Raw genomic sequence first — 15,351 nt, forward strand, 5'->3', positions numbered from 1 at the left:
ATGGCCGCCGGCACAGGCCTCAACCTCAACATCCCTCCTCCGACACCACTCTCACGGCCGACATCCTCCTACTCAGCCTTCAACCTCCCCTCATCATCTTCCTCGGACACCGACCCCGATGCGCCCCTGCCCTTCCCCACCGCCCTCGCGCGGCGGGACTTCCTGGCGCCCGATTTTCACGCCCCGACGTACCTCTCCGGGCTCTTCCCCTCAGACGACTCCAGCACCCTCGCCCACCGCCACCAGACGCTCGAGGACCTGCGCTCGGAGCTGCGCGAGCGGAGCTCTGCCATCAGCGCCGAGCTGCTGGAGCTGGTGAACGCAAACTACACCTCGTTTCTAGGGCTAGGCGACGAGCTCAAGGGCGGCGAGGAGCGCGTCGAGGATGTGCGCGTGGCGCTCTTAGGCTTCCGGCGGCAGGTCGAGGAGATCAAGAGCCGGGTCAGGGGGCGCCGAGACGATGTGGGGAAGGTCAGCAGTGTGTTGGGGGGTGTGAGGGGGGACATTGAGCTGGGCCGGAGGATGCTGGAGCTCGACGAGCGGCTAACGCTGCTGGAAGGACGGTTGGCCATCGGCAGCCTGCCGAACGGGTCACAGGAGGACGAATGGGGCATCGAGGATAGCGAAGAAGAGGACGGTGCTGGAGACACAGACGACAATTTTGTGGGCAGCAGTCCGGCGAAGCTCAACGGTTTAGCAAGGGAGTATGGCGCAATCGAGAAGCTTGCAGAGTCTCTCGGAAAGGACCTACCATACGTCAAGAAGATGGATGAGAGGATGACTCGGTGTCGTAACACCATGCTGTTGGATCTTGGCACAGCGATGAAAGAGGCGCGCAAGGCGGGAGAAGCAGGTCACGACAGGGTTCTCAAGTTCATGGCTACATATCGGCTGCTTGGCGCCCATTCGGAGGGCGTGAAAATCCTCAAGGAGAGCTGATAAGCCTCTGGCTAGGATATCATTGTCCAGATATCAGGATACAAAAGTCGCCTGCGCTCGGGTCTGATTGCTGATATTCCCAACAATAGCAGCTTGCGGGGAATCGGTTGATGGCAAACATATCTGCACTATATCTCCCAAGGGATTAGTCGAACTACAAAGATTCAAGAGCGCACATTCCAGCAGGCTTTTCCTGTTCGAAACGGACTACGCCGCACTACTTGCTGGGTGCGTTGCGTTACGCTGTTGCAGGCAATAGGGAGCAAGTTAACGTGGGCCGCTGAAACGGAGACGGAGCGCAACTCTGTCGATTATCTATATACGCCAGCCCCAACAACTCAACAAATTCGGCAAAAGAGCTTTTACATGTGAGCAGCCCTACCACGAACGTGACTTGAGCCTCATTGCCATATTAGAAGCAATGAGAATGTCTGTTTCTATCAGAGTATTCATGCCAGCGTTCTGCAGTGATTGTTTAGACTAAGTGACCCTGATCTAAAGTGACAATGGCCGAGACAGACAACTTGAGGCTCCATGTTTCGGAACAGCCGTGGACTTTGTCCAACTGGCACCGGAAAATCAACTGGCTGAATGTAACTTTCATCGTATTCCTCCCTCTTTCAGGATGTATAGCGACCTTCTTTACTCCCCTTCGATTCATCACGGCAACATGGTAAGTGTTGAGGCTCCTTGCCCCTGAGTCGCCCTGGCTTGATAATTGACCGGAACAGGGCACTAATTTATTACTTCTGGACCGGTTTGGGCATCACGGCCGGTTACCATCGACTATGGGCGCATCGATCATATTCCGCGACGATGCCAATCCAGCTCTTCCTCGCTGCCTTTGGCGGAGGAGCTATTCAAGGCTCTATTCGCTGGTGGAGTAGACACCATCGAGCACATCATCGATACACAGACACCGTGAAGGACCCCTATTCGGTTCGCAAGGGACTCGTCTACTCCCATTTTCTCTGGATGGCTCTTGAACAGAATCCCAAAGACAAGGGTCGCGTCGACATCACCGACTTGTAAGTCTTCCAACCAATTTCTCCTCCATGTGTGTTAATTGTGTAGAAACCACGACCGTCTTGTAACGTGGCAGCACCGCAACTACGGACTCGTAGTTCTCGTCTTTGGTCTTCTTTTCCCCATGACAGTTGCGGGACTTGGCTGGGGTGACTGGCGAGGTGGTCTGGTGTATGCAGGCATCATACGTGTCCTGGTTGTGCAGCAAGCCACCTTCTGTGTCAACTCACTTGCACATTGGCTTGGTGACCAGGTCAGTGCCACAGTCTCACCGTGTCTATTGCATATAATTACATACTAATCCTCTATAAAGCCTTTTGACGATCTCCATTCGCCGCGCGACCACTTCCTCACTGCCTTGGTAACTCTGGGTGAGGGTTACCACAACTTCCACCATGAATTCCCCTCTGACTACCGCAACGCCATCTCTTGGTTCCAGTACGACCCAACCAAATGGTGCATTGCGCTATGGAGGGTCGGCGGTCTTGCATACGACTTGAAGAAGTTCCCCAGTAATGAGATCGAGAAGGGTCGCTTCCAGCAACAGCAAAAGAAGCTAGACAAGAGGCGGGCGACGCTTGACTGGGGAACCCCTATCAAACAGCTGCCTGTCATCACTTGGGACGATTTCATGGCGACGGCTAAAGAGGGGAATCTCGTGGTTATAGCAGGCATTGTTCACGATGTGTCCTCCTTTATATCTGTAAGGGCAATATTCATTCTTGATCTTGTCGATATCTATATTGCTAACCAATCGATAATCTCTTTAGGAGCATCCAGGAGGCAAGGCACTGATTAAATCTGCCATTGGCAAAGACGCTACAGCCCTGTTTAACGGTGGGGTATATGATCATTCCAATGCAGCACACAACTTGCTGTCCACCTTCCGTGTAAGTGTTATACGGGGAGGTTGTGAGGTCGAGATATGGAAGCGTGAGGCGGACCATGCGGACAAGAAGGGCGAAATAGGCTTGTCACAAATCACAAGACGCCGCATTGGCAACAGGGAGATAGATACATAGTTTCAAATCAGTTTCTGCCTCGGAGACAAATGGAGTACAACCGGGATAAAGAAGAGACATGCTGTTGGAGAATCCTCCGCCATAGACTGGACCTCACGAAGCAATATGAGCAGAAAAACTGCAGGATATGATGGGTATTATAGAGACATTTTGGCATATCTACGGCTTATGAGCCTGGTTTTATACATGCTGTTACAAATGTGATACAATGCAAATAGAGCCCCAACTCTTGCAGCCCTTACATCACTGACCTAAGATGTTCGGGTTTAATGGTCTCATCAGTAGAGTTGAAACCTCCGTTGAGGCTCAATCCTGGCCCATTTGTCGTGCTCAGGACAACCTCGTGCACCTCCTTGGTGACAGTATCTTCCAGCTGAGAGATATCCTTCTTGACCTGGCCCACAAACGCCTTAACATTGTCGGCTAACATCTGTGGTGTGTATCCCAGCTGGCCCACAGCCAGGCGCACAGCGCCATCACGCTCACGGTAGTCGTCGGCTCCAACAAGCTCCTTCATCAGAGGAACAACGTGGCGGGTGATCGTCTTCGTCTTGATACTAGGCATCATGCCCTTAGGACCAAGGATGCGACCCAGCTGTGCCTTGTTCAGCGCGGTCTGGGAGTCGACGTGGCAGATCAGCTTGTTGAAATTGATCTTATCCTCGCGAATGGCCTCGAAAAGCGACTCTTCACCAACGGCAACCGCGCCGGCTGTGCGCGCGGAGGCTGCAACTGAAGAGTCCTCTTTGCAGATGACAGCAATTCGCACATCTGTCTTGACGGGATGCGGCAGTCTGATTCTATTGCGGATTACAGGACCAGATTTGGCGGTCTTGAGCTTGATAGCCATGTTGTATTTGACTGAGGTGGGCGGGCGACCGACTTCAAAGGCGCGGGCGTATCTTTATAGGTGGCATGTTAGCTTTCCAGATGTCCATTGAAGCCTTAGAATTGACATTATCCTTACCGTACAGCGTCGCATAATGAAAACTGCTCCATAACATCTAGCTTGTGCGTCCGGAACTCCTTGTACTGCTTCCTCTTCTTCTCCCTCGCATTGCGCGTAGGCCGACCTGATGCATGGCGGATCTGGGAGACGGATGGGACGAGAAATCGCGGTATTGATGTCGATGAAGGTCTCGAGACACTCGATAGACTAAGCCTTGCCAGAGAGGTAAGGCATTGGTTCGTTGTAGCCATCGCAGCCGGTGTGATACGCGTCAGCGTCGACGGCATGAAGCTTGAGAGACAACAGGAGTTCGCTGCTTTGAAGCTGTATAGGAAAATTCAGGAAGCATCGATGGCACGGGCCAATTGACAATTCAGCCTCGATTCTCAGGCACACTTGAAAAGCACCAGATGTCTTATCGGTGCGATAAGAAGATGTCTGCTGTTTTTGAAACCCCGCCAGGAAATTTCCACCCCACCAACCCACCGCAACCACCACAGCCAGCCAGCGCCTGTGTCGCTGCATCATTTTGTTTGACTCATAAGAGATACAAAAAAAAACCTCTTGCAAGATGAAGACCGACGAGCTCAAGGCCCTCCCGGCCATTCTGGCCGGCGACTTCAAGACTATCGAGCCGCATCTGCTGGCTCTCGACAAGCACCTCATTCTCCGAACATACTTGGACGGCTACCAATTGGGCGACAACGATCGCAAGATCTGGGTGACTCTGCGAAGCAACCGTGCCGCGACCTCTTTTATCCTCAAAGGAAGTCTTGCCAACCTGCTACGATGGTTTGCCTGGGTCGAGGCCAATCATCCCGAGATTCAGGGAGACATCAAGGCCGCTGAGGCTGCGAAGAAGGCCAAGACGGCAGCGGCAAGCAAGGCTGGTGGAAACTTCAATCTTGCACTTCAGGACACCGAGAAAGGCGTCGTCACACGTTTCTTGCCCGAGCCTTCGTAAGTTGCACAAATATTCTACGGTTGTTCGAATCTGCTTGCTAACATGAAGAAACAGGGGCTACCTACACATTGGTCACGCGAAGGCGGCCCTACTCTCCGACTACTTTGCCCACCAAGCATACAAGGGCATCCTCCGTCTCCGTCTAGATGACACTAATACTCGCACCGAAAAAGGAGAATATCAGGATAGCATAATTGAGGATTTGGCCCTCATGGGCGTCAAGCCCGACAAGCTCAGCTATACCTCCGACTACTTCGACTATCTCTATGACATGTGCAAGCGCCTAATCAGCGAGGGTCATGCTTACGCCGATGACACAGATCAGGAGACAATGCGGGACGAGCGTTTCAAGGGAATCCCATCCAAGCACCGAGACATGAGCATCGAGGAAACGCTTAGGATATTCGAGGAGATGAAGCAGGGATCCGAAGAGGGCAAGAAGTTCTGCATTCGTGCCAAGATTTCCTTTGACAACCCAAATAAGGCCATGCGGGACCCCGTCATCTACCGTGTCAACACGGATGTTCCTCACCACAGAACAGGCACTACCTGGAAGATGTATCCCATGTACGACTTCGCGTGCCCAGTCGTAGACAGCCACGAGGGCATCACCCATGCTCTGAGATCGACCGAGTACACAGGTAAGCGCATCTCCGACTCACGAATTCCATCGTTACGTTTTGTTAACATATGGGCGAACAGACCGTAATCCTCAGTACCAGTGGTTCCTTGACACTCTGAGGTTGCGGCAGGTTCATATGTGGGACTTTGCCCGCATGAACTTTATCCGCACCTTCCTCTCCAAGCGAAAGCTTGCTAAGCTAGTTGATACTGGGCGAGTTTGGGGCTGGGATGATCCTCGTATGCCCACTATTCGTGGTGTAAGAAGACGAGGCATGACTATTGCGGCTCTGCGTGACTTCATTATTAAGCAGGGACCCAGTCGGAACGTCACAACTATGGACTGGACGGTGTTTTGGGCGTCTAACAAGAAGGAGATCGACCCTATTGCACCACGACACACTGCGATCTTGCAGAAGGATGCCGTCCGTGTGACGGTGACTGGAGCCGATGCACCAATTGAGCCTTACACTATCGACAAGCCCAAGCACCCCAAGAACGCCGCTGTTGGAACAAAGAAGGTAGCTTTCTCGAACGAGCTGATATTGGATCAAGCCGATTTGGCTTTGATGAAGCCAGACGAGGAGATCACTCTCATGGCATGGGGTAATGCTTTTGTCAAGACCATCGATGATTCCAAGCCTATCAAGACAGCGACGGTCGAGTTGAACCTAGCGGGAGATGTCAAGAAGACCGAGAAGAAGGTCACTTGGTTGGCGACCAAGGGTCAGGAACTGATCCCTGCTGAGCTCTGGACATTCGATGACCTGATCACCAAGGACAAGCTGGAGGAGGACGACAACCTTGAAGAATTCCTGACGCCCGTCACCGAGACCATGGATGATGCATGGTGCGATGGCGCGGTTGCTGAGCTGAAGCAGGATGATATCATCCAGCTCGAGCGTCGAGGCTACTACCGTGTCGACAAGGGCTTGGGTGACTGGAAGGACGGTGAGGAGGGACCGAAGGGCAAGAGGATCGTTCTGTTCCTCATCCCCACTGGAAAGACCGGGAGCAAGTAAAGGATTAAGATCTTTAATATCTGCTGGAAAATGTGAAAGGGTTGGTGGCGACCCAGTGTTCTAAAGCGGTGTTCGTTATATAGACAGTGCCGATAAAAGTGTTTCGCATCCATGACATCCTTTTCAATTCGTAGCCAAGTTTTCCGAGCTTCGCATCACAACATCACGAGCACCCTAAGGTCTTACAAGATGTGCGAGGGACACGAGTCAGAAGAGCAGGATAAGGATCAGGCCAACAGTTACGCCAAAACCGATACGTTTGTAAAAAATCTGTCTTCTCGTCTTACAATATCCAGTAATGCAAGGCATTGATTCGTGAGAATTATGCGACTCGCCCGGCTCTTGCGACTTTGAGATTGCCAACATCGCCCATGCATTCAACAGCCACCGCCGCCGCCACCGATGGCGCCAGCCGTGGCACCTGCAGCTGCGGCCCTAGCGTTAGCTCTACTGTGACGTTTCTTCCTCATCTTCTCTGCGGCATATGGATTTGCAGGACGGACGCCGTAGTACTGGTCCAGTCTCTCGTCGCCGCTGTCTGTAGACTGAGCCTCCTGTTAGTGCTGAATGGCCGCAGCTGTTTAATGTGATCGACATACTCCGAAGCACATCTTGGTCAAGTCGTTGATATTTCAGAGGCCTTGTTGCTTTGGTTTTTCTTTCGGCTCATCGCAAATTGCATCATCCTACACCTGACGGTCTCGTATACTTGTAAATCTTCCAAAGGAAGCACCTTGATGCCTGATACGAAGGGCGGGTTTGCATTGTGGTGATCGGCCGTTTTAGCAAGGCTTGTTTCCCCGGATTACAACACAGTGGGGTTGCACTGCCCGCCCGTCACTTCTGCAAGCCCCACACAGCTCCGAGCCGGGCCTTTGGTCAATTGGCTCCGGCCCCGGAGGGCTCCCCGTTAGCCACGCTCGCAATGCATCCACAGCTCCGTCTGATGAGAGGAGTGTGTCGTGAAGGGGATATCATTATAACCCCAGGCAGCAACAATGGCCACTTTAAGCCTTTCAATTTCTATTACCTACTGACTTGAGGACATTTGCATGTTTGATCTGGAAAAGGTGGTGTGGATTTCTTAGATGTCATTATTCCTGCGGCCAGATATCTATCAGAATAAAGAGTTTCTGGCTGTGGCGATATTTAAGTCAGAACCCCTTGGCAGAACTGTTTTACCAGCTTGGAGTGTTCTCTGCAGGCACAATGCTATTGGTGTACTACAGACTACGTCCAAACCTGGCAAGTTAAATCAACGATGCAAGCCTTCCTTTACCTTCGCTCTTAGTTCAAGGCCAAGCCAGGGAAATGCAATCCAGCTAGAAACATAGGTGCCCATATAGGATAGCAGGCTGTAGCAATGTATGCAAGTTACGCAGAACTTGAATAAAGAAAATCAGGGTTGAATTGACCTGCAGAGAGATAATACTGACAATCATCATCTGAAATAGTCTTGCCCACACCCCTCTTGATTACTTTTTGTTTAGAAGCAATAGACACGTCACATTGTCTTGCCCTTATCTGCCTATAGCTAGCCTCGTAGTTGATCAGGCAAGATAAGGCAACGCCGACTCTTCACCGACTCGCCTAAGCTGAATCTAGTGCCAGCCACAGCCACAAAGCCTGCATCGAGATTGAAGACATGATATTAGCAGTTACAATATAATTGGCTCGCCAGCCTTACTTCTGGAAACCCCGCTCATCTTGCCGTGGTCGAATACTTCACCGATAGTAGCCAGTTGGCTCAGCCCCGAATTGTGTGCCGCCCAGCGTCATTCCGTGTAACTTTCTCGAACAAATGTTTGCAGTAGGTGGTTGCGCTGCCACATATGATCCACAATGAAAAAACAGGAGGTTGGCATAGACTCTTGAATGTGGCTATGCTCTAGCACTGCCCTCTGAGTCTCTATATATGATTGTTCTGGTGCCCTCTCCCGCTCATCTGAGCCGTTTCGAAAGATGATGGACGAGAATCTCTCAAATTTTGAATTACTACTATCTTGAACAAGCAAACAAAAAAAAAAAAAAAAAAGGATCAGAGCGAATCTCCAGGTCTAGATTCTTGCTCCCCTTGTCGTGCCACGTTACGAAGTTCTCGCTCGGACGTACTCGAACTTGAAATCCCTACATGAGACTATCTATCCTATCCAGCCGATTCGATGGCTACCCCGAAATCCTATAGGGCATGGCACGCCAACGACCGTCGCCGCCTTCTCCCTCCTCTCCCGAATAGCCTGAGGCGGCTCTGCGACCCTATATGCTGACCACTGGGTACCGGATTCTATGGTTTGGATCGAAGCAGGCTTGACAATGGTTGCCTCGTTTCAGTTGCCTCACCTTGCAACGAATCACCATTCCAAGAATAAGCTCGGCATGGCATGATTTGGTCCAATCTGCCTTGAAATTACATAGGGAGCTCTTTTCTTTTTCAGAAAAGTCGCCGATAAGCGATTCTGGCGAATCGGGCAAGATCTTTTCGCAGTAGCATTCACCTGAAGGGTCCTGTTTCACCCTCCAAGTGTCGTGCGATGTGAGCAATCGGGGAGCACGCAATGGACAATTCTCTCCCGGAAAGCCTTGCTTCTCGGTCGTGGAATGTGAAGCTTTTGCACCCTGCATTTAGGGTCGACCTCTACGATCTCCGGTCAGAAAGAATGCTGCCCGGTAATCATGCTCATATACTACTCAGCGTTTCCTCGTGAACTGTGTTCTCTCTGTCATTCCAATTGCTTAATTCTCGTCAACTTGTGAGGAAGATCAAAATTTGAGCAAAAATTTGAGCTCATTGAACCTACATTTACATGACATTATGCCAGCCGTAAACTCCATAGCGTCTATGATGGGGTTTCATGAGGCAACTCGTCCCACAACCGCTAAGCTCACCCATTCTCCTGCTTGCCTGCAAGTTTTTCTCGCTCGCAAAATTAAACTTAATTCCCGCTGACCCAAGTCTAGCAACGAAGAGTACTATGTGGCGGATGCTACAAGGGCTCGGATGCTTGTCATGTTCTACCGCACGCTGATTGAGACTCGGCCAAGTTTCGCAGCATATGAGCCACGGCAGAAATGCCCGATGTTGAAATGCTTTAAATATTTCTCACAGCCGACGGAGCTGATGCTCCACCTTTATGAGTGCGAGAAACTATCATACGGTGAAGTTGAATGCTGGAAGTGTAGCGACTGGCATGAGTTCCCGAACAGCGAAAAGGGGTGGGCTGCAAAGCTAGATCCCAAGAAGAAGGCTAAGTCCGTGAGAAAAAGCACATCCCAACTATTCCGCAAGCTTTCTGGTAGACGAGGAAGTCACCACAAAGATGTTCAGGTTGATAGCCACGTCTGTGGTGTCTTTCGTCCATCTCTTGATGAGATACTTCCTCCTGGTATGGAGGAGGAGATACTCTCCAGTATCGCTGCTGATCCGGCACCTTCATATGCCCTGTTTGTGCCCGACAAGACCCAACAGTTTGAGGCGGATTCAACCGACGTGATGGAGTTACCGGTGACGCAATCAACAAACGCCGCAAGCCGATCGCCTCCTGAGTTTTCTTATAGCGAATTCCTCGGCGTCTCTGCTATCAGCCCGCTTGCAACTACGGGAGTAAATATCAATGACCGCTCCAGTCTCCCTTCTCAAACATATTCGATTTCTCCAAGATCAACAGCAGACGATGGAATGTCAACATCACAGACTAGGGGTCCAAGTCTTGCCCTACAAACGGACGTTATCATTGACAGCCAATTCTGTAGGTCACCGGAAAGACTACAGCCTGATCATGAGAGTGAAAGCCCTTCATGGATGACGGAAATGATGCAAAAGCATGATGGTCGCTCTAGATCCCCGGAAAGAACGTTGTCCGGCAGCACCTTGCAAGATTCGTCTGCAGATTTGTATCACTATGCACCATTGTCCGCAAATTTTGCCAGCTTGCCAATTTCTCAGCCTCACAAACGGCCATCAAGGCATTCGCGGGAATGGAAAAGTGTCTCTAGCTCTGGGAGCTATGGAGACAGCACGATCTCCATCCGAGGCGAATACAGTCCCACATTTTCCGTTTCTTCAAAATGCGGCAATGTAGAGACCGGACCAGGGGTAGAACAAGAGGTAGCTGAGCTTGATGGGAACAGTATTGAAATACAAAGTCAGCCCGACAACACGAAGGACAGCGTTATTGTACCTGTCACTCGGCAAACTTCTGATGGCAACAAGAGAACACGAGATCTTGTCTGTGAGGAATGTGGTTATCGCCCAAGTGGTTTGGAGCGCAATAAAAGAAGTCACATGAGTCGACATAAGAAAACGCATAAAAAGGAGTCGTTTCCTTGCAAAATTTGCAGTCGCTCGTATAGTCGCGAGGACAATATGAAGAAACACGAGAAAATCTGTCATTCGAGGTTCTCTAGACTAACACGAACTTTAAAACATCGACCGGTAGAGGCAGATCCTGAGGCAGCCTGTGAAACACGGTTCAAGAGACACCGAAGGGGCATTTCGTCTATCAGCACACTGGATGACATTCAGTCTTCGCACTTGCTATTTTCTTATGGCATAGGCAAAAGAGAACCCCAAGTTTAAATTTACTGGAAAGTATTTGTTTGGCAGCCAGATGGAATTGTATTCCTGTAATAATGAGTATTTGCTGTGGAGCTCGAGAATAGTCTTTAAGTAATGGTAAAGATAATAAGCATTCTCGCTTTCACCACTTTTCATAACTGAAGTCATGACTGTTTCGTCGTGACAATGATCAAACAAGAGCTTCAAAAGTCTGTCTTTGCGCGCGTAGAAGTTAGACTACTGTTCGGATCGGTGAACGCAAAATATAACCTCTAGATGAAGAATAAACATGCGTTTGCAGGACCTCTTACGATTCTAAAGGGTTGATGGTATCCCGTGCAGCCAGAGACACACGAGGACAATGACTTGATGGAGAATATTTGGGACTCAGGCCTGATCTGCATGTCGATCCTACCTTTTGGTTTCCCCGACGGTGAAGGGTGCATGAGTCTATTTTGGGTAACATCTCCCTACGAGAGCCGCATGATGCCGACAGTTGGAGGACCACACACCAACACGGTTCGACTCCAATAGTTAGCGCTCAAATAAGACGGAAGTTCATTGTGAGACCCTCAAAATGGATGATCTGGCTGTGGAGCTTCGTCAAGACGTAGGCCGCGAATCCTATGATACCAGCAAGAATGATGGGGATGATCCGAGTGATCCATCGTAAGGGCATTCTTATTCTCTTTGAGGACATACACTACCCTACGACCCTAATATCTATAAAAGGGAGTATCGCACTCCTGGCAAGGCCATCTGCGACTGACAATCATACACTCCCCTCAGAAATAAGATTCCAAAGGTGTTCTTTAACTCAAATTCCTGCAGCCCAACTTTCAAACGCAAGCAAAGTGTTTAACTATGTCAACCTCAGGAGCACAGGGGTATGTTCAATGAATTGCTTCCAGCAGCCAAAGTATTGCTCACGCTTTGTGGCATAGTGATTTCCAGGGTATAAGCCCCGAAAACCTATCAGCTCTTCCCTTTACGTCAAACATCGATAATTATCGTCACCAAAACCAGAACTTTGAGAGGCGGTCACTCGGACTTCAAGTGCAGAAAAGGGATATGAGGGCATATCTAATCCGGTGGGAAACTTCATTTAGAGGAGCTACAGAAAGCACGACAAGAGCTCACTCAAGTAAAACCAATGTTGCATAGACGAGTTTGTTTTGCTGTTATGGTGGTATCAATTAACGTTCTGGACGAAACATTACTATCTCTCAGAAGTTGATGAAGTGAGCTACAGTTTTAACCGTGTGAAAGAGTCTATGCTTGTGAGGGGTTGCTAATTGTATCAATAAAAGCTCGGTGGAGACGTAACGTACTTACCGGGATACGTAGCTAATTCGCCGAGCCTGAAAGAGCTTCCCCTCACCATTAATATCTAACATATTTCCAGTACCACCATCTTCGCGAACGCATACTGAGAACATCAAGGGCTTCTTACCCCCCTAAAAGGCATCTCCATGGCGAATGAGGTACCGAATATGGCGTCTGAGCAAGAGCCGGTGTTAACTGAAGCAGCGGATCTGATCGAGGCGCACATTCTCCCAAAATTGGATCCAGATTTCGTCTCGTACTTTGTTAATGTTGTCTCAAAGAATAACCCTGCCCAGGCCGTTCCTATCGAAGAGGTTCGCGCGAATCCAGACAAGTATCGGGCGCCTTGTGCTTTGGATGCCACTGGATATGAAGGAGTTGTTGACAAAGAAGTAGTTGGGAGTGACGGTACCAAGATCCCAGTCAAAGTCTACTATCCAGATTCTTCGAAGCATGGACGTGGTCCATACCCTGCTCATCTAAATTTCCATGGTAAGGATACTCAACATCAATTCTTCTCTTACAGTTTCTCATACTTATGCTATGAAAGGCGGAGGTTTCGTTCTTGGAAACCTGAGTTCAGAGTCTACGCTTTGTCTCAGTATGCGAGAAGCGGGAGTGGCTGTAGTTGACGTCAATTATCGTCATTGTCCAGGTAAACCCGAAAGCTTCCACTCTTGTGTCACTTCTCTGATCGACATGTGAAGAGACAACCTGGGGACATTGCATTGAAGACGCATGGGCCGCATTGCTTTGGACCGTAGGTCACCTAATTGACACTTCGAGATTAGTCAAACCTAGAATTGACATGCTGTCTAGCGGTCAGAATCGTTGCAGCTGAACCTGGACGCGGACTCCGTGTCCATTGGGGGCATATCTGCCGGCGGGCACATAACTTTTGTCCTCCAGCACAGGGCTCGCGATGCTCGCATCAACTTGAAGCTATGCTTGGCTTCTGTTCCTTCCGCGACGGACGCACTCAGTTACAAATACTACACCGAATCACCATACGCATCATTCCATGAGTTCCACCGGTCTCCGGTGTTGCCTTGGGCGCGCATACAATGGTTTGGTAAGCTGTGTATGCCTCAAGACAAGTTGACCGAGCTTCGTGCTACATGGCCGGACTGGTGGTTCGCTCCCGTCAGAGCACCAGACTGGAAAGGTCTCTGTGATACATTCATTCGGACGGCCGAAATCGATCCTTTGAGGGACGAGGGCGAGGCTTATGGAATGAAACTAGTAGCAAACGGTAATAAGGTCACCATGAAAAGATATCTTGGGGCACCGCATACATTCATGTATTTGGATTTCATGAAGCAAAAGCAAGCGTATGATGCCGACGCTATTGACGCTTTGAAGAAAGCGCATGGTTTAGACTGATATGCTGGCCTGCACTTACGCAACACTTACAATCTTGATCATGTCGAAGAACCTGCCAGAATGCCTCTAATTGACAGAAACTAAGATTGATGGCTCTTGAGAAGTGAGCCGGTCTTTCGATTAGTTCCTCTCATGCATGGCTTCCCACCCATCCACGTGCCATTTAGGGGGCTAACACGCCGGTAATAAGACAACAGCAGCTGAAAAGCCATGCTAAAAGTAGATGATGTTGCGCGTACCTCAATACTTAGGCGCCCGGCTGTTCCAGGCCTCTCCCCGCAAGCAATTGTTGGCTCGCTTGAGTCGTGTCCGGGCCGTCAGGACACTCCACCCACCCTGTTCCCAGATGTGCTAAAAACCTGGCATCGGGGCCAACATTTCAACTAATTCCATGTCGCCATACCTGATCGAGCAGGTGGGGGACCCGATTTCTCTCCGGGGGGGGCTGCTTTTTGTGCTGCCTAACTGATAGAGTACTTCTCTCACTGCTTTCTTTCGTTTCACTTGCTTGTCTCGACTCTGTTTCTAAGCTGAGCTGAGTGAGCTTGACTCAATTGACGCGCGAGTAAGCCTCGTGGTTGCGCCTCTCCCGGTTGAAGAGTCCGAGAAGAGCATCGCGTCCGACGATACTGAAAGCTAAGAGACCATTTCTTTCTTCAGCCGCCTTCAGCCTCAGCCATCTCGCTGCTTCGTGGGCGAATCGGGCATCCATCCGATTGGGAGTGAACGCTGGCGGGAGGACTCCACTGGCCTCGACCGATCTACGTGTGGCACAGCGGCTTAAATAGGATGCTCAGGATTCCCCGGTTTCGTAAAGCCTCATCGACGTCACATCCGCCACGATTCAACGTTCGTGAAGGCCTCGACCGCCGGCGTATGCACTTCGCGATCGTGGCGCCCTAGTAGTGCTTGGATAGTCTCGTTTAACACCTTGACACGGATGGCAGAACTGGTTGATTGATTGAATGCTGCACTGACGGCCGACCGGACACCGAAGCAGGCGAGACACATCAGCCAAGACCGCCTTTACGGCGACGGCGTCCGCTCTCATCCAATAGAACCGGCCGTCATCAATTGCATATTTTTCCAAGCTTGGACTTTGGGACGGTGCCTCTGACTGATCGAACTCCGGCCAACCATCCGGTCGTTGTTCGAAGGGGGAGAATGGTAAATACAGGCAAGCCCTCGCCTGGGTGCTTCACATGCCGGTCCCGCCGGATCAAGGTGAGATCTCTGGAGCAGCTCTAGGCTGTGATTATTTCCTTGAGGCTTCAATTCGTCCCTTTTCTCTGCCTGGACCGAGATCATCCCTTGGTAATCTACCCGTTCAATACTAAATCTTGTCAGTGCGACGAGGGCAAGCCAGAATGCCGCAAATGCCGAAAACGAGGATGGAAATGCCCTGGCTATCGGGACCCCAACGCTTTGCGGATTGTAGACGAGACAGAGAAATGCATCACTCGCTTCGCTGACGACAGCGATAGACCGTCAGATCGAGCGGGTCAAAGTAGTCGTGGTATTGTCATACCGCAACTATCCGCCAA

General features: G+C 50.4%; 4 protein-coding genes across 4 annotated transcripts; 3 read left to right on the top strand and 1 right to left on the bottom strand.

The window, feature by feature from the left end:
- Positions 1-939, top strand: UCRPA7_4274 (putative conserved oligomeric golgi complex subunit 2 protein; the record flags this gene model as incomplete). The annotated part of the gene is made up of 1 exon (XM_007916878.1): positions 1-939. One exon carries the CDS (start codon positions 1-3, stop codon positions 937-939), a length of 939 nt encoding a protein of 312 aa, XP_007915069.1.
- A 1,150-nt stretch (positions 940-2,089) lies between these two features.
- UCRPA7_4275 (putative acyl- desaturase protein) lies at positions 2,090-2,987 on the top strand (the record flags this gene model as incomplete). The annotated part of the gene is made up of 3 exons (XM_007916861.1): positions 2,090-2,218; positions 2,279-2,668; positions 2,736-2,987. 3 exons carry the CDS (start codon positions 2,090-2,092, stop codon positions 2,985-2,987), a joined length of 771 nt encoding a protein of 256 aa, XP_007915052.1.
- A 238-nt stretch (positions 2,988-3,225) lies between these two features.
- Positions 3,226-3,986, bottom strand: UCRPA7_4276 (putative 50s ribosomal protein l1 protein; the record flags this gene model as incomplete). Its single annotated transcript, XM_007916851.1, has 2 exons — positions 3,226-3,889; positions 3,955-3,986. 2 exons carry the CDS (start codon positions 3,984-3,986, stop codon positions 3,226-3,228), a joined length of 696 nt encoding a protein of 231 aa, XP_007915042.1.
- Positions 3,987-4,507: 521 nt separating this feature from the next.
- Positions 4,508-6,543, top strand: UCRPA7_4277 (putative glutamyl-trna synthetase protein; the record flags this gene model as incomplete). The annotated part of the gene is made up of 3 exons (XM_007916818.1): positions 4,508-4,896; positions 4,955-5,541; positions 5,603-6,543. 3 exons carry the CDS (start codon positions 4,508-4,510, stop codon positions 6,541-6,543), a joined length of 1,917 nt encoding a protein of 638 aa, XP_007915009.1.
- Between the last annotated feature and the right edge of the window lie 8,808 nt (positions 6,544-15,351).

The sequence above is a fragment of the Phaeoacremonium minimum genome, assembly GCF_000392275.1.
Source record: "Phaeoacremonium minimum UCRPA7 unplaced genomic scaffold PA7_03_scaffold_331, whole genome shotgun sequence".
NCBI lineage: Eukaryota > Fungi > Ascomycota > Sordariomycetes > Togniniales > Togniniaceae > Phaeoacremonium > Phaeoacremonium minimum.